The sequence below is a fragment of the Phytophthora parasitica genome, assembly GCF_000247585.1.
Source record: "Phytophthora parasitica INRA-310 unplaced genomic scaffold supercont2.11, whole genome shotgun sequence".
Taxonomy (NCBI): domain Eukaryota; phylum Oomycota; class Peronosporomycetes; order Peronosporales; family Peronosporaceae; genus Phytophthora; species Phytophthora nicotianae.
In genome coordinates this window covers 1,328,903-1,350,567 of record NW_008648997.1, presented here as the reverse complement: position 1 = coordinate 1,350,567, position 21,665 = coordinate 1,328,903, and the positions used below count along the sequence as shown (strand labels likewise).

At 51.4% G+C, this 21,665-nt stretch overlaps 13 protein-coding genes across 16 annotated transcripts in view; 5 read left to right on the top strand and 8 right to left on the bottom strand.

Annotated features, from left to right (window-relative positions):
• Positions 1-188: 188 nt before the first annotated feature.
• PPTG_22087 (hypothetical protein) lies at positions 189-380 on the bottom strand (the record flags this gene model as incomplete). The annotated part of the gene is made up of 1 exon (XM_008901694.1): positions 189-380. One exon carries the CDS (start codon positions 378-380, stop codon positions 189-191), a length of 192 nt encoding a protein of 63 aa, XP_008899942.1.
• An 827-nt stretch (positions 381-1,207) lies between these two features.
• Positions 1,208-2,546, bottom strand: PPTG_07370 (hypothetical protein; the record flags this gene model as incomplete). Its single annotated transcript, XM_008901555.1, has 4 exons — positions 1,208-1,253; positions 1,320-1,847; positions 1,913-2,385; positions 2,454-2,546. 4 exons carry the CDS (start codon positions 2,544-2,546, stop codon positions 1,208-1,210), a joined length of 1,140 nt encoding a protein of 379 aa, XP_008899803.1.
• A 107-nt stretch (positions 2,547-2,653) lies between these two features.
• On the top strand, positions 2,654-4,138 carry PPTG_07369 (hypothetical protein). Its single transcript, XM_008901554.1, has 3 exons — positions 2,654-3,759; positions 3,816-3,902; positions 3,968-4,138. Exons 1-3 carry the CDS (start codon positions 2,692-2,694, stop codon positions 3,986-3,988), a joined length of 1,176 nt encoding a protein of 391 aa, XP_008899802.1. The 5' UTR covers positions 2,654-2,691; the 3' UTR covers positions 3,989-4,138.
• Positions 3,899-6,481, bottom strand: PPTG_07368 (fatty acid oxidation complex, alpha subunit, mitochondrial). The gene has a single exon (XM_008901553.1). It carries the CDS (start codon positions 6,371-6,373, stop codon positions 4,130-4,132), a length of 2,244 nt encoding a protein of 747 aa, XP_008899801.1. The 5' UTR covers positions 6,374-6,481; the 3' UTR covers positions 3,899-4,129.
• Positions 6,475-7,890, bottom strand: PPTG_07367 (hypothetical protein). 4 transcript variants are annotated; one of them, XM_008901550.1, is made up of 5 exons: positions 7,697-7,890; positions 7,491-7,637; positions 7,285-7,418; positions 7,097-7,213; positions 6,475-7,028 (listed from the first exon to the last, which is right to left on the bottom strand). In XM_008901550.1, exons 1-5 carry the CDS (start codon positions 7,857-7,859, stop codon positions 6,564-6,566), a joined length of 1,026 nt encoding a protein of 341 aa, XP_008899798.1. In that variant the 5' UTR covers positions 7,860-7,890; the 3' UTR covers positions 6,475-6,563. The 4 variants fall into 4 exon arrangements, with proteins under 4 accessions (XP_008899798.1, XP_008899800.1, XP_008899797.1 ...); XM_008901552.1 differs by having other exon boundaries at positions 7,491-7,890; XM_008901549.1 differs by having other exon boundaries at positions 7,285-7,637.
• Positions 7,891-8,178: 288 nt separating this feature from the next.
• PPTG_07366 (hypothetical protein) lies at positions 8,179-9,012 on the bottom strand (the record flags this gene model as incomplete). Its single annotated transcript, XM_008901548.1, has 4 exons — positions 8,179-8,343; positions 8,442-8,607; positions 8,672-8,899; positions 8,975-9,012. 4 exons carry the CDS (start codon positions 9,010-9,012, stop codon positions 8,179-8,181), a joined length of 597 nt encoding a protein of 198 aa, XP_008899796.1.
• Positions 9,013-9,453: 441 nt separating this feature from the next.
• PPTG_07365 (hypothetical protein) lies at positions 9,454-10,037 on the bottom strand (the record flags this gene model as incomplete). Its single annotated transcript, XM_008901547.1, has 4 exons — positions 9,454-9,479; positions 9,558-9,662; positions 9,735-9,854; positions 9,950-10,037. The coding sequence occupies 4 exons, from the start codon at positions 10,035-10,037 to the stop codon at positions 9,454-9,456; spliced, it is 339 nt and encodes a 112-aa protein (XP_008899795.1).
• An 86-nt stretch (positions 10,038-10,123) lies between these two features.
• Positions 10,124-12,517, bottom strand: PPTG_07364 (hypothetical protein). Its single transcript, XM_008901546.1, has one exon. The coding sequence runs from the start codon at positions 11,944-11,946 to the stop codon at positions 10,195-10,197; it is 1,752 nt and encodes a 583-aa protein (XP_008899794.1). The 5' UTR covers positions 11,947-12,517; the 3' UTR covers positions 10,124-10,194.
• On the top strand, positions 12,260-13,365 carry PPTG_07363 (hypothetical protein). Its single transcript, XM_008901545.1, has one exon. It carries the CDS (start codon positions 12,441-12,443, stop codon positions 13,191-13,193), a length of 753 nt encoding a protein of 250 aa, XP_008899793.1. The 5' UTR covers positions 12,260-12,440; the 3' UTR covers positions 13,194-13,365.
• A 34-nt stretch (positions 13,366-13,399) lies between these two features.
• PPTG_07362 (hypothetical protein) lies at positions 13,400-15,027 on the top strand. Its single transcript, XM_008901544.1, has one exon. It carries the CDS (start codon positions 13,477-13,479, stop codon positions 14,914-14,916), a length of 1,440 nt encoding a protein of 479 aa, XP_008899792.1. The 5' UTR covers positions 13,400-13,476; the 3' UTR covers positions 14,917-15,027.
• A 373-nt stretch (positions 15,028-15,400) lies between these two features.
• On the top strand, positions 15,401-18,069 carry PPTG_07361 (hypothetical protein; the record flags this gene model as incomplete). Its single annotated transcript, XM_008901543.1, has 1 exon — positions 15,401-18,069. One exon carries the CDS (start codon positions 15,401-15,403, stop codon positions 17,942-17,944), a length of 2,544 nt encoding a protein of 847 aa, XP_008899791.1. The 3' UTR covers positions 17,945-18,069.
• PPTG_07360 (hypothetical protein) lies at positions 17,966-19,975 on the bottom strand. The gene has a single exon (XM_008901542.1). It carries the CDS (start codon positions 19,895-19,897, stop codon positions 18,086-18,088), a length of 1,812 nt encoding a protein of 603 aa, XP_008899790.1. The 5' UTR covers positions 19,898-19,975; the 3' UTR covers positions 17,966-18,085.
• Positions 19,976-20,816: 841 nt separating this feature from the next.
• PPTG_07359 (hypothetical protein) overlaps positions 20,817-21,665 on the top strand; it is a gene marked incomplete at both ends in the record, with an annotated part of 960 nt that continues 111 nt past the window's right edge. Inside the window, one exon of the mRNA XM_008901541.1 lies at positions 20,817-21,665. Within this exon, the coding sequence (XP_008899789.1) occupies positions 20,817-21,665 (849 nt within the window).

The following is a 21,665-nucleotide window of genomic DNA, read 5'->3' as shown; positions in this document are numbered from 1 at the left end:
TGTTAGGTGTGGGGAGTACGATTTCACACGCGCTTTTCAGCCAACCGTTGATGGAAATCGCACATGATCATTATGAGACGGGAGCGTGCAAAACCAGAAGCGGATGTCAAAACAAGTTGAACGCTTGATTGAGTTAAACCCACTACACTATTATAGTCGTCTTGACCTCATGGGACAAACAGGAAGGTTTAGCACTGGAAGGGCCAGAAGAGAAAGTAGCAGACCTTCTCTTCGTTGTCGGTGGTAGCGAGGCTTGCGGCTTCATCGCGTAGTACACGCTGCCCGCTCTTGATCAAGGGAGTCGCATTCCCCACCAGGCTTGAACTCACAGCAGCGGTAGCCGCCAACAGGAGCGTGAGTGAGTAGATAAACAGCTTCATCGTCTTGTCTCTTGGGCGTGTGCCGAAAACTGCGAATTGGGAAATGAACTAGCATTATGCATCATGGCTTTGATGAAATCCACGGTTGTTATTCAGCTTGAATTATTATTTGATCGTTGGCTACGATGCTGGACAAAGTGGCGGTCTTGGTGATGATATCAGGCATAAGTAGCAGCAGTTCCCCTCTATTATAGCATCATCACTTAAAGCGAAACACTAGTCAACGTCTGCTTGGAGCTTGCGTTCGATTGCTGTGAGTGACTTCATCCGAACCGAGTTGCATTATTTGCCGCTATAGCCCCCAAGCGAGTAGATGGCATGGCGTGAAGTGAGCAGGTAGCGGAAGTTTTGCGAATGAAAGCAATGCTGAAGTGCGTCGAACTCGGTTGCCAAATTAACCAATTCCATAAATGCCAGTTATCCAAAAAGTGCGGTAAGGAGTGGAACAGCCACGTTGTGAGGGTAAACGCATCCAGAATATCACGGCATAGCACGAACTTTTGAACTGCCGTCACATGCCAAGAAATCCACGAGCCCCTCGCATGGTGTTAGTAAGACGGAAAAAAATAATCAACACCAGCGAACAATCCATCCACGAAAAACTAATGCAGACCAGCAATCGTGGCCCAAACGTTGCGACCACTTATGCTTTTATCCATTTCGTCCGAAATACAACCGGAATGCTTACCACCCAAGCCTTCTCGAAAGTCCACGACATAATCCGTGATGTCCACAGCTTGCTTTACTTCGCACCCCGATATAAAGGAGACACTATAAGTCTCAACCACCACACAGTCGCAGTGCGATGCAACGTTGCACACTTCAGTCTAGCGACTGCGGCTACGGCTGCGAGGGCCCGACGGAGGAGGGGACCTAAAAACAACGCCCCAAGTCAGCAAACACACAAAAAATAATCCACACCACAACGCAGATACGCACCAGCTGCGGTCATTCCGGGGACGACGCGATCCGTGGCGCGACGACATCTCCGGTCGACCGTAGCGACGGTACTCTTGCGAGGTCTTGTCCACTCCTCGGCCCGAGTACTCACGAGGCATCCGTTCCTCTCCTCTCGAACGCGACTCATAGTACGGACGTCGTTCGGGCTGTTGGAACTCGTCCAATTCATCCGGACGGGCGTACGAGCGCTCGCTCGGATAGTCGCGCGAACGCGAGCTTTCCTCGCCTCTCCGCATGCTGCTGCTGCTGCTGTGGCGGCGATAGCGCGGAGGAGAGACACTGCGTCCCCGCTCCTCCGGATCCTCACGACTGCGTCGCGACGAATGGTGACGACTCGAGTGGCGGTGATGGTGGCGACGGTGGTCCGAGTCCTCGAACTCGTCGTCGTACCGGCTCTTCCTCGAGTCATACGAGTCGTAGCGAGAACCACCGCGTTCTTCGTCATCATAACCGCCGCTGCCATCGAAGCTGCCTCGATTCACGCGTCTCGGACCCTCACTTTTGTTCCTAAGTCACACAAAAATCACAATAAGAATGGCTGCATCAGAGTTTTGGACATTTTTTTCACGTACTTGCGGAAGTTATAGTCCGTGCGCAGATGCTGACCGGCCACGATGATCGTCGCGCTGTGTGCTTTTTGCGCCGACGAGACGTCCGAGTAGTCCACGAAGGCGGACATGGGCGCGTCGGGTCTGGCCTGGGGCAGCACCTTGACGTTCTTGACCTCTCCGAACTGGGCGAAGGCCTGGTCCAGTTCACTCATCTTGATATGAGGCGGGATGTTGGCCACGAACAGGTTGGGCGACGCGTTCACGGGGAAGCGCGGGCTGTGCAGCAGCGGGGGCGGCGCGTTGTTCTGCATGGGAGGTGGAGGGCCGTCGAAGCGGCGCTGCGTGCCGTGCGAGACCGCGAAGGCCACGCGCAGTCGACGGCCGCCCAGTTCCTTGTCGTTCATCTCCTGCACAGCCATCTCAGCGTCCTCCAGCTGCTCGTAGTGGACGAACGCGTAGCCTTTCTTGACGGCGCATTGTTCGATGGGACCGAACTGCATGGAGATTAGAGATCGAATTAGAGATAGGAGAGAAGTTAGAGTATGTGGAAATGTAGCCATACCTTGCCGAACTCGGCCTCCACGTCGCGTTGCGTGAGCTCGTAGAAGAGGTTGCCCACATAGAGCTTGGTCGACGCCATGGGACCTTCCTCCATCTTGGCTACAGCTGGTGCTGGACTTGTGGTGAGCCAAAACGGATCTGAGAGCGACACGAGACATGATTGGGTGAAACTTGATCGCAAAATGTAGCCATTTTGGATCTTTGCGCACGAAACGACGCGCTCAACAACTGCTACGACCATGGCGGACGATGCGCTGGAGTTCACGGCCGAGGAGAGCGACTGGGTCTTCGATTATGTGTTGAATCTGTTCCGCTCCCCTGCTTGGGAGCTGCCGGTCATGTGCTTCATCGACGACAATTGTGCCATCTTCGACACGAGCGAAGAGAACAAATTTATCTACACGGAGCTGCATTCGCAATTTCGCGAAGTAGTAGAGAACGTCCTAGGCTCGCATCTAGCCGAGATGGGGCTCACAGCCACGGACTTTGCAGCCATCTGCGAGAAGCAGCGCGAAGCTGCGGGCGGCTCCGTCAGCGACGGTGTCAGTGCGGACGTGGTCAACCAGATTCTGGCCATGGACGACTTTATGAGCTTCAAGAAGCTCATGGTTAAGCGCAACCTCGAGCTCGAGCTGGAGGCTATTAAAGAACTGCGCGAAGAGGCCACTGAAGACGAACATGATCTGGAGGCACAGTTTATGGAGCTCAGTGTACTCTACAAGCAGGAGGAGATGGAACAGGCCGAGTTGGAGGCAGCTCTTGCCATGTCCATGGTCGTACAGGGCGAGCAGCTCCGTCTTGCGTCGGTGGCGGCGAAAGTGGCTGAAGATAAGCACGCGAGTGCCTCTGATACAAGGCAGCTATCGCCTGCAGAGGTACAGCAGCAGATCCGAGAGAGTAAGAAGAAGGCGGAGGAGATCTGCAAGAAGAACAAGGAATCTCTCGAAGAGAACCGCACTAAACAGCGCGAAATGCAACAAGCAGCAGAGATCTCGGAGGTGGAGCTCAAACGCCGTGAAGAATACTTGAAGAAGCAACGCGACCGCATCATTGAAAAGAAGAAACGCGAGCGTGAGGCTCAGTTGAAGGAATACCAGCAGGAGCAGAAGGCGACAGCTCCTGAACCCCCTCCACAGCTTGTTGAAAAGCTCCAGAGCAACACGTCGGAAGAGGCCAAGAAGGCGGAAGAGGAGGAGCGCAGGAATGCGCTGCGTATTGCACTGGCACGACGTATGAAGCAGGACTTACTGGAGTCTGCGAATGCAGCGGCCTCTGAGCCGAGCACGGGCAGCTTTAAAGTGCACCAGGTACATATTTTTCTACGCATCACGCATCTTGATTCTCGCTGATTTTGCTACTGAAGGTGGTGGAGCTGGACGAGAAGCTGCAGCGTGTGGAGGATCTCCGTCGACAGAGCCACGAGCGCGAGAACAAGGTCCATGCCAAGCTGGTACGTTCTCATCATTGTGTTCTACCATTATCTTGCAATCTTAGACCCTTATCTCACTGCAACAGAGAGCTGGCGTACCCACATGAACATCCTTGGACGACTACTACTTCCTGTAGCAACACGATATCTTACCGACAACACAAAAATATGAAAGGTGCATTTCTCCCTGTTGCATTGTGAGATCATCATAAACGACTGCTACCGCCAAGTTAATCTGATGCGGGGCCTTAATTCGAGTGGAACTTCTTGTTCGTCTTGGCCATGTCTTCCAACAGCGGTGCAGGGGCAAACTGCGGTCCGTACTGATCAGCATAACGCTGCATCATCTCCGTGAACTTGGTGCTGCCCACCTTGTCAACATAGCGGAATGGTCCGCCAATGAAAGGTGGGAAGCCAATGCCGAACACAGCGCCAATGTCGCCCTCCGATGGGGACTCAATGATCTCGTCTTGCACACACAGAACTGCCTCGTTCACGAAGCGCGAGATGAGACGGTTGACCGTGTCTTCGTCGCTGAGCTTCAAGTCTTGCTTCTGGAACTTCTTGACAAGGTTCATGGCATCCGCATTCAACGTCTTCTTGCTCTTCTTGCCCTTAGGAGGCTGCACGAAGAAGCCCTTGCCAGATTTCTTGCCCAAAAATCCTTGTTCAATCATCTCCTCAAACAACTTGGCATCACCGCCCTCCATACGCACACCCAGCGCCTTCGACAGCGTCTGATTAACGTGGTAAGCCACATCCAGTCCCACCTCGTCAGCCAGCGTGATGGGACCCACGGGAAGCCCCCACTTGGTCATGAGTTTGTCGAGCTTCTCCGGTTCAACGCCATCTCCCACAAGTGCCAGCGTCTCCGCAATGTACGGGCCAAGACAGCGGTTCACATAGAAACCAGGGACATCCTTCACCACGATAGCCGTCTTGCCTTGACGAAGTCCCAGATCCACAGCCTTCGCCGCAGTCGCATCACTCGTACCAGCGTGACGAATGATCTCCAGTAGCGGCATACTGGGCACAGGTGAGAAGTAGTGCATACCGATCACGTTCTCCGGTCGCTTGCAGGCAGACGCAATGTCCGCGATCGGAAGTGCCGATGTGTTGGTCGCAATGACGCAATCTTTCGACACATAGTTCTCCAGATCCGACAGAACCTTGTGCTTCAGAGCCAAGTCCTCAAAAACCGCCTCAATAGCGAGATCCGCCTTCTTGATGTGCGTCTTCCAGACCTCATCCTCGTCCGACAGAGGCACGACGTTGGCCATCACAGCGTCACGATCGTAGATGGTCATGCGTTTGCGCTTCACCTTCTGGTCCAAGTTGCTGCGAACGTAGTCTTCTCCTTTAGCAGCAGCCGCAGCATCGCGGTCCTTAAGTAGGACACGCACACCTTTGGCAGCGGATACCTGTGCGATACCAGCTCCCATCAGTCCGGCGCCAACGACTGCCATAGTCTCCACAGGCTTCGCAGGTTTACCGTAGCGATTCTTCTTCAGGGCTGTCTGTCCGAAGAAGATACTCATCAGTGCCTTGGCCTCGCTGGTCATTCCCAGCTTGGCGAAGTTAGTTGCTTCAACTTCTAGACCTTTAGTGATTCCCTGTTCAATTCCCGTCTGCGCGGCTTCCAGGATGAGCTTAGGAGCGGGGTAGTGTCCTCCCGTCTTCTTCTCCACCATCTCTCCAGCCTTATTGAAGACAATCTGACGCAGTGGCGTGTCCTCCAAGATGCGGTTGACCAGTCCTTTGTTCTTCTTCTTGGGTTTCAAACTGCCTGATGCGAGTTGCTCAGCTGCTGAGATGGCTGCATTCTCAAGTGCAAACGGGTCGGCCACTTGGTTCACCAGACCCATTTTCAATGCCTTGTCGGGCTTGATGTTCTTGCCCGTCAGCATCATATCCAATGCGGCCTGGATGCCCACAAGCTTAGGTAGACGCTGGGTCCCACCTGCGCCTGGTAGCAGCCCCAGCATCACTTCGGGTAGAGCTAGCTGCGTCTTCTTGCTCTTCGCCGCCACGCGGTAGTGGCAGGCGAGCGCAACCTCGAGGCCGCCGCCCATGCAGGAGCCCTCGATAGCCGCCACGAAGGGCTTCTTAGAGCCAGCCAACCGGTTCATGAACGCTTGGCCAGCTCTGGACATGTCACGCATCTCCTCTTCCGTCTTACACGCGTTCAGCTCGGCGATATCCGCGCCGGCAATGAACACCCCCGGCTTGGCCGAGATGAGCACCACCGACTTGACATTGGGGTCATTCTCCACCGTGTCCAGCATCGTCGTCATCTCCGCCGTCATCTTGGACGAGATCGTGTTCACTTTGGCCGCCTTGTCGTCCAGCCGCACAATGGCCACGCCGTTGGAGCGCGTCTCCATCGTCAAGAAGGCGCCGGAGCTGGAGGCAGCACTGGAAAAAGCGCGCGAGGACGCCAGTCGCGCAGATAGCGCCGCGCGTCGCAGGATCGAGGTCGTCTGGAGCACCATAACAACAGGTCGGAGCTTGTGTGGCAACCGCAGGATTGCGAAGTGAAAAGATCCCGAAGAGCTACACAAGATGCGTCCGCCGGGATTCCGACGTGAAAAAGACCCATCAGCCAATCACAACAAAGACCACTTCAACTTAGGCGATTTGAGCGCAACATTGCCCCATTGCAGCAACATAAGTAGTTTATGTCTACTCGATCTTAGGTTTCTTGAGTGAGCTGAGCAGCGGCTGCTGTAGCATGTTCGGGATGGCGTTCTCTTCCTGCGGAGGCGAGACGCCTTCGTCCGAGGACTTGTCGCTGGCCAAACACGTGGTGTCGCCGCCCAGTGCGTCCAGGAATTGCCGCAGCTCCGAGTAATACTTGTCACCTCCACGCAGCCACGAGTCGTTGTGTGTTCCACCAGGTACGGGAAACCACACGACACGCTGACTTGAGGCGGCGAGGGAGCGCAACTTCTCCATGTGAGAATGAGGCACCAGCTCGTCTTGCATACCTGCGATGAAGAGGATCGGCTGCTTTATTTTTTGAATAGCACGCTCGTTGTTCCAGTCCATCCGCAGAACAAGCGGCTTGACGTAGGATAGGAAGGGCATCAATGCGTCTACCATGGCTGAAATGCTGAGGAAAGTATTTTCCAACACTACAGCAGCCACCTGTACGACAACACATTTCGTCAGTCATACTGAAAGGCTTTATATCGATAAGATCACCAACGACGTACTCTAGAAGGCTCCTTCTCAGCAAGATAGACAGACACTGCTCCACCCAGTGACCGCCCAAACGCCACGAGTTTCGACGAGTCGATGTCCGTGCGAGCGTGCATGGCGTCCAAAACAGCCTGCCAGTGCCAAGTTTACGTGTTATTAGCACTTCCAATCGTCGCAACGACTGCTACATAAGCACACGTACCTCAGCATCTAGCTTGATCCCTTCCTCCGACGGCGTTCCCTCACTGTGGCCGAATCCTCGGTAGTCCACCAGCAAAACATTCACCCCCACCTTTCGGAACAACTGCACAGCGTTTGGCAGACGATAGCCGATGTCTACAGCGAGCAGACCGATTGTCAAGATCAAAGTTTTAACAGAATGCAGCAGTATTCTGGCGATGAGCTCACTTCCAGCGTTGCCATGGAAGAATATGAGCGTCGGACGAGTCGTGTGCTCCTTCTGCTTCATCAGCCACGCGTTGATCTTCACGCCGTCTTTGCATGGGATCATCAGATCTTCATAGTCGATGGAGAACTCTCCCGGGTGCCGGTATCCTGTCAATAACAGAGGTATCAGTACTGGAGCAGTGGTGCTCCACCCGAAGTTCCCGCACCTGGAGGATTGTCTTTCGTGAACTTGGAGGCTCCCGGGATTGTGGGGAAGTAGAGCAGCCGGTCCTGGTACATGTACAGAAGGAGCAGTGCGCCCACGCACAGCGTGCCGCCCGTGTAGGCCGCGCTGAGCAGCCACGACGTTAGGCTGGAGCTCTCAGTCATCACGTCCAGAAATGTCGAGCATCAGTCTCCACAAATTGCGAATATAGCCAAGTAGATACCGTTGAAAACGTATTTACACATAGACATCACTTGATTGTTGTAATCTGATTCATTTTTTGCTACATCAGAAATAGCTTCAGGAGTTTACAAAATTACAAACGCATAGCCAAGTAACTTCAAGAAGAATAAGATCGTATTTCGAAGTAAGAAGGTAGTGATGTATTGGTCCGGAGATAGTAGACGACGAGCACGGTGCAAAGGGTACAGTAAGAACCGTGCAAGCAATAAAATCTTGGCCTCGCCAGTCGTAAACCCACGTCTACAGGATGGAGCACTTAAAAGATTTCTGCTTGGCCTTGGGATTCTGCTGGTTGGTGATCACACATCGAATAGCCTCGTCGAATACCGATTTGAGCCCCTTTTGCGTCAGTGCCGAGCATTCCATGTACTTGTACGCACCCAGCTCCGTTTTGAGCGTCTCGCCCTGGCCATATCAAACAGCACGGACACATTAGTCTCACCATCAACTCTCCACCATATTTTCGTTTTTTTTTTAAGAATAACGAGCGTTTAAAAACGCACCTGCTCCTTGGTGATCGGGGCGAGCTTCTTCTCCTTCAGCTTTTCGAGTGTCTCTTCATCGTCACGCAGATCCGACTTGGTGCCCACCAGAATAAACGGCACACCCGGCGCGTGGTGGCGGATTTCCGGTAGCCATTTTGACTTGACGTTCTCGAACGAGGCGCGACTGCAGCATTAAATATCGCGGTTACAACAGATACAACACTCATAGCCAAGTGATGCCACCATACCTAACAACGGAGAAGCAAATGAGGAACACGTCTGTCTGTGGGTAGCTCAGCGGCCGCAAGCGGTCGTAGTCTTCCTGACCCGCGGTATCCCAGAGCCCAAGGTTGATAGGCCGGTTGTCCACCATCACATTAGCGCTGTAGTTGTCGAACACCGTGGGGATGTACTCGCCCGGAAACGTATTGGTCGTATACGAAATGAGCACGCATGTCTTGCCTACGGCTCCGTCGCTAGCGGATAATTGCCAACACGAGCAGTCAGACTCCATATTCACCTGCACAAGATACTTTTGCGCTGCCACTCACCCGACGACCACACACTTCATGTTCTGCATGGCGGACATTACTACTGCTGAGTCTTGGGAGTCGTGGAGGTGTGAGCCGCGAGCCGTTTGCTATAGTGAAGGGACAGCTCCCATGCCCAATATAAAGCAAATAGCAGTTACCGGCACATTCCGGCTTCAATTCAGTGCTAAAAATAGAAGAAGGAAAAAAAAATACGATTTTGGCTCAATACTGAAGTCAAGTCAATTGCGGCGAGGTGGCGATCAGGTCCACTAAGTCCAGCGTGCTCCAAGACCTTCGTGGCCAGGAAATATTGGCAAACACTACGAAATGGTTCTTCACTTTGACATCGCGGTCACTATGAGAATGGGGTCAGTGCGCTTTGGGTGGATGGCACACGTACGAGTTTCTTGCATTTGTGTCGCTACGAACTCTCCTTGAAAGAAAAGAAAGTTGACTGCCTCATCACTGTCTCGTATCGATAAACGCTAAAGCTTGTCTTAGCGCAGTTCATTGAACTTGATTTCTGAGGCATGACAATAAGCAGAAATAGGTTAGCAACAGCGATGCTTCTTCACCACAGACGACAATGAAGTCGACGAACCAAGGGACCCTGTGTACTGTTCGAGCTGCTCCACCATGTCCTCCAGCTCCGTGAGCTCCTCATCAATGTCATCAACAATGTTCATTTTCTCTTCCATTGTTTTTGCTGACCGAACGAAACAACACGCCGTCAGAATCGCCACATCTGCGTGCACGTCCATTATTCTTGCTTCAATACCTCGGGCCTCCAGCACCTTGGACAGCTTGCCGACACTTTCGGCCTCTCGTTTAATGCCCACATACTTTGTATTGATATTGTTTACGACCGTCTGCATCAACTGCATCGACTCCAGCGAGCCTGCACCAATGACACAAACACGGGTGTGAGCTTTACACGACTAGAACGACAACTCCTTCCTTCCATCGACCTGAAAACATAAACTACGTACTCACCGTCGAGTTGCGCGCCGACATACGCCGTCACGTTCTCGCACACGCGCTGCGTGAGCTCCCGCAGCTCGTCCACCTCCGCCTTCTCCATGTCCCGCAAGATGACTAGACTACGTTCTGGAATTAAATGAAAGACAATGGGCTTACACACGTCACAGATCTGCGACGTGTGAGAATGCAAGTTGTAGTGAATAAATGAAAAGATAATTTACTTCTCTTGAGCGCTTGATGCTCTCTTAGTGCTGCTTCTACATGGAGTCGCTGCGCTTGAGCATCAGACTCTCGTAGCGATGTGGCGTCGAGTCAGTGGGAGTGCAGCGTGGATTGCGGCGAGGAGATAAAGTGTACCTGGGCGAAAACTCGGATGCTGCAGTAGGCGACAGTGAAAAGTTGGAGCGGAAGCCATCTCGAGCCGCTCTGGGGGTCGGTGACTGCTTGCTCCATGGGACCACGATCCACTCAACAGCAGGTAGTTTGAGGAATTCGCGAACACGAGGCTCAGCCGTAAGAGGAATCTCCTGTTCTAGCACACCTTGAAAGGTGAGACGCAGCAAACGCGCAAGAAACTGCTGCAAGTACGCGGCTCGGCGCTCTAAGAAGCTCGCCGATAGGTACCGAAAGAAAGTTTTCGGTGGAAGAAGCTTGCGAATTTGCAGCGAAGGCACTTTCTCCTCCAGTGTCGTGGCTAACTCGTCGAACTCGGAGTAACGACGATCAACCGTTGTCACTTCCAGCTCTCCGTTCGAGTAGAAGAGTACACTGATCGCAAACATAGCGACGCCATCCATGATCGACACACTCGAAATCTCCACAGTAAACGAGCCATCGTTTGGAGTCTCGTCCAACCAGTAGCTGGGGTCAATGAAGCGGACACATTTGCCAGCTCCAGACCGATTCAGGCAGCTGTTCGATCGCACCAACAGCCCGAAGTCGCTACCATTGTCAAATGTACGTCCGAGCACACGAGAAAAGGCTTCACCACGCGGAGATCGTCTCGTGGCATACCATTTTCCATAGAAACTCGCATCTGTAGACATGTTCACGTCGATGTCCAGCCAAGCACTTGGCAGTACCGGCCGATTGCCGCCATCTTGGCCTTCAATTCGAGCATCACATGAACTTGTAGCTACAATTGTCTGCTCGCCAAAGCTCAGCGCGAGACCAAGAAAATCGCGTACTCGTACGTTGTTTGATACAGGCTCTTTCAACTTGACCAGCCAGTTGAAGCCGATCTCGGTGATCTGCATCACGAAGCTCAAGAACTGAATCACTTCGTCGCCGTATTCGTTCAAAGCCCGTTGCTTCGGCGTCGTGATGAGGCGAGTTCCATGTGTAGGCATCTTGTTAGCCAAGCGATGGCCAAGATACTGCAGTGACAGCGCCTCTGTTAGCTGTACGATCTCCTGCTGCGTGCGCTCGACGTACGAGACGTAGTACTGTCGCTTTGAAGCCGGCTTGACGCGTGAGCCATCGCAAATGGACCTGGCACAGCAACACATGACAGCGATTCGAAAGCAGATTTCTCCGTGATCCAGAAAGACCGACGACATCTTGATCGTATAGTCTCCGGGTGATGCAAACGCAGGCGACCACGAGCTAGGCTGACAGAAGACACGACACAGAGCTTCGTGCATTTCTGGGAGCTCAATCTCATCCAGATCCACTTTGGGTAGCGCCATACTTCTCGTCTTGCGGACTTTCAGTGACTTTGGATCAGGTGTGCGAACGATATCCATCAAAGTCGATGGCGTACTGCTCTCTGCCTGGTCCAGCGGTCGCACTTGGGCCACGAGGCTGTCGTAGCTGCGGATCGCTCGCTCTAGTTGGGATCCATGAGCTGCATGAGGCATTGGAGGCGGTTGGAGCTCCGTCACCGCCAACGCTCGCTTCTCCAGGAACGTCTCGTAGGCAAGGCGCTTGCTACCAGGCGGCAGAGGCGTCGGCTTGAAGGCAGTTGGCGTCGATGGTGCCGCACCGACACCACAGGACAAGGACAGCATGGCCCGAGCCACCAACCGCCCGCCTGGCGTTGAGAAGAAATGAAAAAAAAAAAAAGAGAAGTGCGAGGCTTCGAGAAAGTCCAGTGGCTAGTTTTGAAGCAAATGCGAATGGTTATCAATTGCAAAAGGACCAATTTAGCATCCGTACACGCTGGTAAAATCGACGTTGCCGCATAAGCTCAACTCGAAATATTTAGATTCAACAACCGACAGCAGCGGATTCTCAGTCCGTTGGCAACTTTCACTTGGCAAAGGCAGCAGTTCACTCTTGACAGTGTTAACTTTGACACACTTGAGCCAGAGCTGCGTAGATGAAGACTGGCAGGGGGTCAAGATGATCTCTTCGTGAAGACTTCTCTTCCACTTGTTGAATGTATGGGTGCGAATCAGATGCAATATCCACTACATGGCTACATTGTTCCGACGCTTCGAAGTGGCATGTCATTCCAAGATCGACCGCCCAGCTCTCAACAAGAAGAAGCTCCTGAACAACAATGGCCTGTTCGTGTGCAGGCCTCGTGTCTCTCATCGTGCTATTCGTGGCCGTGGCGCTCAACGTCGTGGCCTTCTCGCTGCCTCTTTGGACCACCAGCACGACCGTGAACGAGTCACTACAGGACACACTGGACAGCTCCGACTTCGCTGCGGGCGTCTGGGGTTTCTGCACAGACGTTGAGTTCTCCTCGGACAGCAACGGAGCTAACGCAAGCGCCAGCTTTGACCACTGCTACCTCTTCCATACATCGTCCGAATACAACGTTACGGACTTGGACTCGAGTCTTACGTCCAATTTCTCCGAGTACAGTGTATGCGATGGCTACAGCCGCGCAGGAGATGAAAGCAACGACATGCAGCTCGCCTACGCCACCATGTTGGCCACCACGGCCGGCATGGACCCCACACAGTTCAACAAGTTCCTAGACAAGTCCTGTGGTGCTCTGGGCTCGTCTACATTGGCCTTCGGAGGCATCAGCATGAGTGCAGGGGCACTGTCCTTCGTGATGCTCACACTGGGCATCACATGCTGCAAGAAACGCTCCATCTTCGTGTTGATTGGCAAAGTCTTCGTGGGCATCGCACAGGTCTCGACCATCCTCATGTTCGCGCTGTGGATCCCACAAGCGCGTCCACTGGGCAAGGAAGACGACGTCACGCTCAACGGATCATTCGTCCTGGCCGTGATCAGCTCCTCGCTTTACACTATCGCGTCGATCCTTGTGTCAAGACACGCGGTGAAAGGCAAGTAAGTAGCTGTCTGAATTGAGATATTCTTGCAGACAGAGGACGATGCTTAATGCGTGCAGACAGAAGGGTAGTGTATCGTTAAAATTATGAACTGGAAGATACTTACAAGGAGTAACCTGATGTAATGACGTTTAGTTGATAGTGAGTTGAAGCAAAAAGAGAGTTTTTTTTTTTATCGTTTTGTGATTGATTTTCACAACTTGTTTATCAGTTTTCGATCCTTTTCGATTGGTCAATTCGAACTTCAAAGCGATCTTCCGGCATTTGACTACCTAAAGCTTGGCAATGCAGCGACTGACCAGTATCTTATTGCTTTGGGTGGCTTGCTGCACGGCGGGTGCTGCATCTACCGTTGGAAACGATGTGAGTGCATTACATCACGACGGTGAGTTGCTGGAGGAGCTGCGTGTGTTGTATCCGGAGCCAAACGTGCTGTACAAGTCTCCTATAGTTTTCCGCTTCCAGATTGTAATGCCGGACTTCAGCGCATTGATGGCCGCGTATACTGGTCTACGTTGGCTGTGTTTGCAGCTGGATGATACTTGGCGACGCTGTATTCCAATCGAGAGCGGAGCTCTCATGATAGAGTCGATAGAAGCTGGTAACCACACGGCGCGCCTCGTCATGTTTGACTCAGCCACACCCGAGACAGGAAAGGAGCTGCTACAATCATATGAAGTGGCGTTCACGGTCCTGAGCGATGAAGACTTTGCAGCGTCTCTAAAGCAACAACGCCTTGACGACTTAGCGCTCTACGGACCTGAAATCAGAGAAACTGAGAACATGAACATTGTAGAGTGGTTTCGACTACAAAACAGTGAAGGAGGATCTAAAACAGCAAACTATGTGACTCATGAGGTCGATCCTGCCACTGGTGACACGGCAGCTAAACTTCCAAACAGCAGCCCGACTAACCCGCCGTTGCTGGTCATCGGAGTGAAGACCAGAGTCATCGCCGGTTTTCTGTTTCGACAGGCCATCCGCCAGACTTGGGCCAGCAAGGATAACTTGCCGTCAAATGTCCGCGTACTCTTTGCTGCTTGCCGAATTCCGGTAGACGCAAGTGAAGAAGTTCGTCAAGCCATAGCCCACGAGCAAAAGGTTTACGGTAGTGACTTGCTCACAGACGTTCTGGACTGCGAGGACTCATACGCGTCACTGCCCCAGAAGGTTAAAGAGTTTCTTTATTTCGTGGGAACTGACCATGTACTCCGAAGAGCTGGATACGTTATGATCGCTGACGAGGACGTGTATGTGCGAGCCGATGTCTTTGCGGAGCAACTCGCAGCATTAGGACCGCTCACTGACCTTTATGCTGGTCATGTGAAGGAAGGCAACGCGTTCCTACCGGAGCGAGACCCACAGAGACGTTACTATCTGCCTGAATCCGTGTATCCGTTGGACGAGTTTCCACCTTTTGCATGGGGTCCACACTACCTCATGTCGATGGATGTGGTAGATTTCATCGCGTATAATCGTGAAGAATTGCAGGGACTTGGATGTCTGGACGATGTGACTATAGCACTGTGGCTTCTGGCCATCCAAGTCCATCCGCAACACCTTGCCCAATTCCAAAACTTGCGCGAGGCGCCATGCACGAACGAGCTACTCGCGTACGCAGACTTGGGGCCACCAGCGATGCGAATTATCCACAACAACTTAAAGTCAGGACGCAACTTCTGCCTCGGCTTCAATCGGCACACGTGGGATAAAGACGCAAACTAGAGCTAGCGAAATGCAACAAATACCATTTACATTTACCAAATTTCTTGCTTCTTTGTAGAGCCAAGCGAAGCGGAATTAGCATTGCTAATCAAAAAATCGAACGAACTTGATTTATCAGGCAAATCTTTTTTCGTTTTGACAGATACTACTCTAATTTCCAGGTAGTATGCCCCGCTGGTTTATAGCGCTGTTTCTCGGTGCAACTGCTTCTCCAAGCTGCGCTCAGACTGTGCCAGCCATTCATTCTTATGGAGCCCCCTACTCGTTACCAAGTGTACAAGATGCCATCACGTCCATCGATATCGTTTATCCGCTCGATGGCGCAGTCGAGAAGGCACCGGTAACCTTCAAAACACAGATTAGCCTTCATCCAGACCAAGCAGAGTATTTTACAAAGCAATACAGTGGGAAATTTATGTGCATCGAGACAAGCGACCTGATTGGAGCTAGAAATACTACGACTTCGTGCTCTCAAATTGGTGGAATGGATGTGGCTATTGAACATGATATCCCGGGAAATTTCAGTGTCTCTGCTTATATTTCAGCTAATATGCAAGCTGTACCATCCTGGCGATCGAAAACAGTCTATTTCTCTGTCGTATCCGATGCGGAATTTAATACTCAGATATCCGACCAGATACGAGAAGAAGGAAAACATTACCCCGATTTTGATCTCAGCATTATTGAATGGGCAAAGCAACAGCAGTACCGCCAGGATCAAGAACTCCTTCAGCGACTATCACAGGATGCAAACGAGTTTAATTCGTCCGTTGATGAATTAAATGGAGAAGATTTGATACTTGTGGTAGGGATTAAGACAGCAGTCGCTTCAAATTTTGTCATTCGACAGGCTATTCGGCAGACATGGGCCAGCAAAGATACACTGCCTGCTGGTGTTAAAGTATTCTTCTTAGGATGCCGGCCATTCGCCAAGATTCGCAGCGATTCTCTTGATGACGACGAAGTTGATCGTCGTCGGCTTTGGGGGGCCATCCAGCTTGAAAAACTGGTTTACGGTGACCTGCTGACGGACGAGTTGGAATGCGATGATTCGTACGCTGATCTCCCTGGAAAAGTCAAAGAGTTCATGCATTTTACTGCGACGAAGTATGCACAAGCTCAATACGTTATGGTCGCCGACGATGATGTTTATGTGCGAGTGGATCGAGTCGTACAGCAGTTAACCATTAAAGCACCTACTATACGCTTCTACAGCGGACAAGTTCATGCCATTGAAAACGCACAGAAGGAAAAATTGATCCGCGAAAATGATGGAAACTACCGATATTTTCTGAGCAAAGAGGATTATCCAATGACCAATTTGCCTCCATTTGCCATCGGGGCGTATTTCTTTCTCTCCATGGATTGTGTCGAGTTTATATCAAAGAATCGAGAGCATTTGATGAATATGGCGGGAATGGATGATATGAGCATGGCGCTATGGATGCTGGCAATCCAGGTTCACGCTCAGCCCTTTGGTAAGCTGGGGCATCTACGTAGTGGTCACTGTACCGACGATCTCGTTGTACTCGGTGACTTATCTCCGCTATCAGTTCGAATTGTACATAATAATCTTCTCCAAATGCGGCGACTATGTCATGGGTACAACTATCATTTTTGGATGAAGCCGAAAAATCTGGCACCGTCAACAGGGTATTCAAGACTACTGGACCAGATTGAAACGCTGAAATTTGAGTTTTCGCTGCGTGACCCAACAGCAGCGCACGGTCTCGAGATCACCAGCACAATATCTACAGATTCTTCTGCAGGAATCAAGCTACTTTACTTTCCAGCACTCGAGACGCAGCTTAATTATCACCGTAGAATGTGTGGTGCGGTTCGCCTTAACTTCCCAGGAGCTGCCAGCAACTTATCCTGCCATGTAATCACGCAACTAGCGCAAGATAAATTTCAGATATTTTACGAAAACGTCAAGAATCCAGATTTCATCGATTTGTCGCGAATGGAGCTGTGGAGATACAATTTATTTGACACAGATATCCACGCGCCGCCTTTCATCGTGGCGTACACTCGAACTGCCTCATTCTCGAGCGTTTTGCTGGAATGCCTCTTCGTTTCCGTGTTTGCTGAGCAGAAACGCCCTCTTTTAGTCATGTCCGAACAAATTTTGCATCGACACTATCGTAGACTTCCCGATGTGTTTGTATTCAGTATCATTGATGATAACTGCAACCCAGTGAGCACTCCTGTCTGCCAGAAGATGATTGCAGATCATTTCGAGCGTTATGTAAACTGTAGCACAACTTTTCCAACGACAACAAACAGATCGACGCAGCTGGTGATGATTTCAGGTGAAGCATGGAGCACTGACGGACTTGACGAACGAGTGCTGTTGATCTCGACATTGGCCAGTGCAAATCGAACCAAACATGTTTATCTTCCGATGGCGAGTATCTCCTTTGCAGAACGTCTAGATCATGGGCCGATGCCATTGTTGTCTATGTCGGAATCCAATCGGGGAATGGAAAAACAAAAGTTTTGTGCGTATTTGTACGCACGTTGTGACAGCAACCGTGAACTGATGTTTGATCTACTTAATTTTCTTCGACCTGTCGATGCTCTTGGAAGCTGTGCGGGATCTTCACGGCCTCCTGATTCCGCGAAATTGGCTTCACGTGGTGCCATGTTCTACAATGACGACGCAGTGCGGCAGTACGCGCCATACAAGTTTGTGATTGCCTTTGAAAACACACGCACGTCTGGGTATGTTACCGAGAAGCTGGTGAACGCATTTCTGGCGGGTAGTGTGCCGATTTATCTGGGAGACTCGAAAACAGTGTCACAGTTGTTTAATCCTGCTAGTTTTATCGATTGTGGACGCTTTGATGACCTTCAAGATTGCGCCGAGTTTGTCGTAGAAGTGGATAACTCGCCCGAGTTGTATAGTCGGATGCGTCAAGAACGACCTGTGACGAACATGACCGCATTTTACCAGGCTTTCTCGTGGCACCCGGCTGTATCAAGTCGATATATGGCTGATGCTGTGCTACGACATCTCATCAGATAAATTCTAATCGAACATCAAATCTCTGTTCATCTCGCTGTACTTAGTATCTAGCACAGAAGGACAGCAGTATAACACTTCTTGCGAGATCATGGTTTTGTCTATGCCAGTAATTACACGATGGGGACTATGCTTGACGATGCATTACGTTTGCTCGAAAGCAACTTTCCATTGTTTAAGTTGTAGCGGGTCTACCGACGTGTTGGCTGCCAGTTTGACGTACAATTCCAGTAGTTGTGTACGTATTTGATTCCTAATACCCGCGCACGTCGTGATAGCGCTTGGGAAGTTTAACTGGACTTGGACACAAACTTTTCGCAAAAATGTATGATGAAAAGTTTCGTTTGCTGGAAAAAATGACACTTTTACGCCAGCACGAGTTTTTGTCGATACGGTAATCATTAACTGTCCAGCCCATGATTCCGTTGGCGTCGGAATGGTGAAATCGAAATATACGTTCTCGCGGTCGAAAGACAGTAATCTCGGCTGCCCTTCTGCTGGAGCGCCAATGTCCTGCCTAAGCCAAACATTTCGTTGAAAGTCATGGCAAAAGCGACGCTGTTGTTGGATGTTGGCGTGGATGACACGTATTGCTGATTCCGTTAAATCACTTAACGAAGCCAGATCATCCCGACACGTTCCAGAATTCAGATATTTGAGACCATTAAACGGCTTTGGATGGACCTGCATGATTAGCATCCAGAGCGCGACTGAGATGTCATCCATCCCGCCTAAATCGCGCAGTCTACCGCTGTTTTTCGCCACAAACTCGACGCAATCCATTGACAAGAAAAAATTCGCTCCTAGCGCGTATGGAGGCAATTCGTTCAATGAGTATTGGCCACGAGATAGAACGTTTCGAGACTCCGGATCACGGATAGGCCTCTGTTTCGTAGCGTCTTCTATCGCTCGGACAGGACCGGCATAGTAGCGCTTGCTTTGATGTTGAAGTCGCGCGGATATTTTATCCAAACGGAGATAGAGATCGTCATCTGCTACCATAACAAACTTTGCAGTCGGATATCTTGTTGCTGCGAAGTGCAAGAACTGTTTTGTCTTGTCGGCCAGGCGGAAGTACGAATCTTCACAGTCCAGTTCATCGGTCATCAGATCTCTGTAGACACGTTTCTCTAGCTCAATGGCCTCCCATATCGCTCGCAATTTTGCTTCTTCAGTAAGTTTATCCACTTCATCCTCAAGAGCAGTAGCAAATGGACGACATCCGAGGAAAATCACTTTAACACCTTCGGGTAGTGCCGATTTACTCGCCCAAGTTTCTCGAATAGCTTGTCGAAAAGAAAAGTGAGATACAACTGCCGTCCTGACGCCAACAAGGAGCAGTAGGTCACGCTGTACTGCTGTGTTGTTTCTCCGGCTAGGTTCTGCAATTTCAAGACGTTTGAGAATATCACCGTCTGGCCGCTTGCGCTGCAAATTGGCCCATTCGATGAGTGACTGTCGAAATCCTGGGCGGTGTTGAGCCTCGTTGTTGCGAATTGCACGAGCGATGAGCTCATCGTAGTCCGGTTCGTTCATTAAAGTGAAAGAAATCGGAGCAGATTCAAAATCAAACATTTGATTTCCGGCGTTTAGTGAGCCTGATCGCGTAAGATAAGCGCGGACTGTGCAGCTCCCAACCTGATGATAGCGGAACTCTGATTTACCAATCTGCGAACAATCTACGACCACGCCGTTCACCTCCACACACACGACAGCATTTTTGTACTGAGCAGCAAACAGTTTGGCACCTTTGGGACGGATGTTAATTTGCGTGTCAAACCCAACGGGCGCTTTTTCGATGGCGCCGTGAGCTGGATGGACGACTTCGATGGAACTCACAGGATCACTGGCAAGCGGGATGTTAACATTGTATGGTGCCGAGTTGCTGTCATGCAGTGAGGTGGCGGCCGCACCAACAGAACAGAGCAAAACCGTCGCCCAGAACAGGACCATCATCCCTTTACTAGCCAATCCTGTTCACGACCTTTCGGGTCGCCATACACAGTTGATGTGCATGGGTCGCACTTAGTGAACTAGAAGCGAGAATACGAAATTACGAGGCCCGCCCGGGCTGTCGGTACAACACACAGCCACCTTAGACAGTTGAATGCTAGTTCAGCTCACCAAAATCCGCGGGTCAAATACTCTGGCTAACAATCCGTCATGCCGTCCAGGTCATACCTGATCAGTATGATACAGCTCGAACGGCACGAGAACATCAAATTAAACTTGAGATCACCTCACCTTGATAGACTTCTACCAACACAAGCACGCGATAAGACTTCCATCTCGATTAGTTTTGTAGTAGTAGTATCTTTTCGATGACATCGAGGTTCATAGTGAAAAAAAAAATGACGAACCAAAACGTGCCTGCTTCTACGCAAGTGAAAAAAAAACGGTTCACCAACATGTAGCATTAATGCGTGGCACCGTAAACTGCAGAGCGCGCAGCCTTGTGTCCTAGTGCATAAATGAATACACGGATTGTTGTATGTTGAAGTTGTACAGGAAAGTGCACTCTTTCGAAACTTACATCAAGGAGTACACAGCGACCAGAGATATCTAACGCAGTCTCTCACAGTGTACGAGGCGCACAGTATCTCCAAACTTTACAACAAGAAGCTCCACGCAGCGCATGTGGTTCAAGATAAGCGACACCCATCAAGATTTGATTGATGTCGTCAAAAATTGTCATGAACGCACAGCGAGAAAAACAGTCCACGAGCTTGTCCACGGAAGAACTTGTCTATTGTCGCTTACTTCGAGAATTTACCACACGCAGGTCTCGGCCTTTCATTCTCAGCTCACTTCCCAATTTCCGCGAAGAACCCAACCACCAGACCTTTCTCCAACTTCCAACCTTTCTCTGTCAACCATGTCCGCTTTCGCTTTCCTGCCGCCTGTCCAAGAAGATCTCCCTCACCACGTCTCGCCGGCTCGCACCATCACGTGGACGCCGGTGGACCCTGCCAACACGCGTCTTCGCTGGACGCGTTCAGATGCTGCTGCCAAGGCCAGCCTCGCACATCCCACGGAGCCCAGCACCAAGTCTACTCCGTTTCAGCCTCGTCATCTCGCCGATGAAGACACTGTCGCCGACAGCGCTGCCAGCGCGCCACCGACCGAGGTCATCGTCTGCTCCAGAGATGCTCATAGAGCTGCCAGCTGCAGCGAATGCCTGGCAATTGTACTATATTGCCCTCCAAGAGCGCAGCAAGTAGAGCTAAAGCTTGCCTTTGCTTGCCCCGACGTCGCGGCTCAAGTCCAGAAGGCCACCACTCCGATGGACACGCCCCCGTCCGATCTCACTGCCACATCAGCTTACCACGACATGACTATCGTCGTATTTACCGACAAGCGGGCCACGTTCTCAAATCCACGCTCCGAAGAACCCCCGGCTGCCTCGACCAAGGAGATGTACGCGAGGCTTCTCATGTTACAGACGGCGAACGCCACCTCAGTAGCCAAGGCCGTCCTACACGGACTTCGTACTGACGCCACCGTTGCTGCCAACGTGGTGGATGACGAAACCTTCAAGCACGATGTACAAGACGATGCTCGAGCTACTCGTCGATCTGTACTCCCCAGCCGACTCCGCATCCAGCGGATACAGCCACGCGTCTACGACTTCCAACGTGAGTCCAAGTCGATGGCCACAACTGCGGGCACCAAGACCCGCCGAGCGACTCATAGCAGCACCACCCCAGCATCCACACACAAGCGT